We start from the raw sequence: 2717 nt of genomic DNA, 5'->3' as shown, positions 1-2717 counted from the left end.
ATTCCTGCGGTGCTGAGGCAGAAGCAGGGCTGAAGAGCTCTCTGACAGCCCATTGCTGACTACTTCCCCCACGCAAAGCACAGAACAAGAAATGGGTACTCACCTTGACAATGCCAACAATGCCAGGTTCTTTACAGTTACTGTGGTAGAAGAAGGCCTGCTGCCCGAGTTTCATGGCTCTCAGGAAATTCCTTGCCTGTCAGGTGGAAAGGAGAGACTCTGAAGCTCTTAGTGTCAAGGGAAACAATAGCTGGTCTAAGCTAAAGACCAGGCTAAATAAAAACTGCATGATTTGACAGAATGTTACCCAGCCTGTATCTACCTTTGATCTAGAGGCAATTAAGCAGGAATTTTGATTCCTGACAAATGCACATCTAAAAACAGGGAGAGTAACTCAAAAGGAAATCCTTCAGGCAAAGGGAACAAGTTATCTGTGGGGAGAGCCACCTTTTTTCTAGTGAATCCACCTTTGACACGTGCTCCTTACCTGGTAGTTTCTCACTCCATCCCAAAAGGTTGTCTGATTGGGCTGAGCTTTCAAGTCATCAATGCTGAACTGCCAGAGGGAATGAAAATACAGGTTAAGTTCAGGAATTAGCGTGATCTTTATTGTCTCATTGTCTACATTATGCTGCTCTCACTTATACTACAAACTTGACACAGATTTTTTGGTTTGCACAGGGGCTAAAGAAAAGCCTTCACAAAGGAGGAACACTCAGCAGCATAAAGGTAGAGCCTGCAATAGATGCTGCCCCTGCTAACAACAGCTAAGCACCCTCAACACCTGATTTCCTCTTTTATTACAAGTAGCCAACTCCAAGGTTGTCACCCTGGAAGAGAACAGCATTATGTCTTTCTGTTTCCAGGAAGACAGGTGGGTTTTGAGAAGGAAACACACGATATTTGAACAAACGATACATTAATACTGCAAACAACCTGGTCCTGTAACTTGGCATTCAGGAACTAATGCTCTGGACAGTAGTGAAACTGCTTCTGTACTTTGCCAAGTGAGGACAGGTGTCGGTACTTACTTTCACATCCACTCCCTTCTCGAGCCTGCTCTCTGGTTCTGATTTCAGAAGCCAGTGGCAATATGTTATCTTGCTTTCCTCCCCACCAGAGTCAGATTCTTTTGCCTTCTTCCAGTTCTTCCATCCTGACTTGGAACTCCCAGCTGGAGGTTTTGCAGACTTCTCTTCTTCCTCCTTATCTGGAGCCTCCTCCTCAGCTTTGGCAATTTTAGCAGCAGGCTCTTTTTTATCTTAAAAGAAACAATTGAAGAAAAATATTCAGATAAATGACATTTTGCTTCTGATAAGGACTCATAATGAAACATTTTGAGTCATCTAAGCTGGTTTCACATACTGGCATTTGACTGCAGCAGAAATCTGGTGCACCCCAGATGCTATGCATAAGGTCACAGCAGTACACAACAGTGTTTCTGTGTATTTCTAGTTTGCACCTGAAATAAGGATTCTTTTTTTATGTGATGTGTGCAAATGTAGTTTAATAATCATAGTTAATAACAAAAAAAAAAGATTCAGGATAAGACTATGTTGCTCATATGAAGTATAGTTGCTTTTTTTAATTAATTGCTGAGAATTCAGCTGCAGGCAACAAAGTTCATTTAGATGAGTCTGGTGAATAACAAGAAAATTCAGCAGCAAAGCAAGCTATTTCAGTTACTGCAGTAGCTGGAAACCCTAAGAGTAAGCCTCCACTGTCCTACGGGTTCAGAGAGGGTCTATATCCCTGTTTGTCCAGGACCCAGAGAGCAAAAACCAGTTAATAAGAAGTGATTAAAGGGTAAGAAGGTTGCCTCAAGTGCAAGGGTTTTGCTTTTAGGTTTTCTGTAGATGGCATCACATCACTTTGTGCCACTACCCTGGCTGGACTTGACTGACCATCTCTAACACAGAGGATGCGAAAGCTCTTCATAAATGTGCCTGAGTTACAGTTCTTAACCACCTTGTGCTGCGAATACATCATTGTCCCTACGGTATATCTGGCAGACTTGTCTCAGTCACACATGGATGCTCAGCCCATTTTTACAGAGGAAATGCTGTCTGTAAGACGTGGCTTTGAAAGACAGACGGTTAAGATGACTGTCTGTACTTTCACTATAGCACGGAACCTCAAGTGAGAGATGCTGTATTAGTTAGGACGTCAGCACAGACCTGCTACCGCTCCCTTGTCTCTTTTTCTGCTTGGCCAAGGCATCGCTGGTCTCGTTGAATTATCTTCTCTTCACTGAGAAGCACCTGCTGAATGAGAGAAGAAGAAAGAATTGCTGCTTATTCAGGCAAGCTGAAAAAAAAAGCGGAGATACCCGAGACAGAGAACAGTGAAAGCTGTACAATAAGCAGAGAGTAAATAAACTCCCTTCCTTGAGCTCAGCCATTTCCTCTATCAGTGCAAATCTGGCCCTGGGTGAGGACCACACCCTTGGGAGGCCCTGCACAGCGGAGCGTGATGGACACCGGCAGCAGGGCTGCTCTGCTCCACAGCGGCGCCGCTGGGCGAGGAAAGTCCCGAAAGAGCTTAGCCCAAGCCTGGCCGTTGTGTGCCCCAAGTTTCCTGGCCGTTCCCAGCCGCGCAAGAGGGGCTGTGCCTCTGGACAAGGGCGAGCGGTTGCCCCCGCTCCAGCCTCGCACCAGGGCTGCCCGGCTCCGCTTGTCGCTCACCCAGATCCCTCCCGCGAAGTCCCTTCCGGAACG

General features: G+C 45.8%; 1 protein-coding gene across 1 annotated transcript in view; it reads right to left on the bottom strand.

Moving 5' to 3' along the window:
* THYN1 (thymocyte nuclear protein 1) overlaps nt 1-2266 on the bottom strand; it is a 4063-nt gene extending 1797 nt beyond the window's left edge. The window contains exons 1-4 of the mRNA XM_009871875.1: nt 2178-2266; nt 1032-1261; nt 488-556; nt 104-196 (exon numbers count right to left, since the gene is read on the bottom strand). Of these exons, the coding sequence (XP_009870177.1) occupies nt 104-196; nt 488-556; nt 1032-1261; nt 2178-2220 (435 nt within the window). The 5' untranslated portion in view covers nt 2221-2266. The remainder of the gene's footprint in view (nt 1-103; nt 197-487; nt 557-1031; nt 1262-2177) is intronic.
* Nucleotides 2267-2717: the final 451 nt, after the last annotated feature.

Source organism: Apaloderma vittatum, unplaced genomic scaffold, assembly GCF_000703405.1.
Source record: "Apaloderma vittatum isolate BGI_N311 unplaced genomic scaffold, ASM70340v1 scaffold29876, whole genome shotgun sequence".
Classification (NCBI taxonomy): Eukaryota; Metazoa; Chordata; class Aves; order Trogoniformes; family Trogonidae; genus Apaloderma; species Apaloderma vittatum.
Note: the sequence above shows the minus strand (reverse complement) of the source record. Positions and strands in the feature narration are given on the sequence as shown.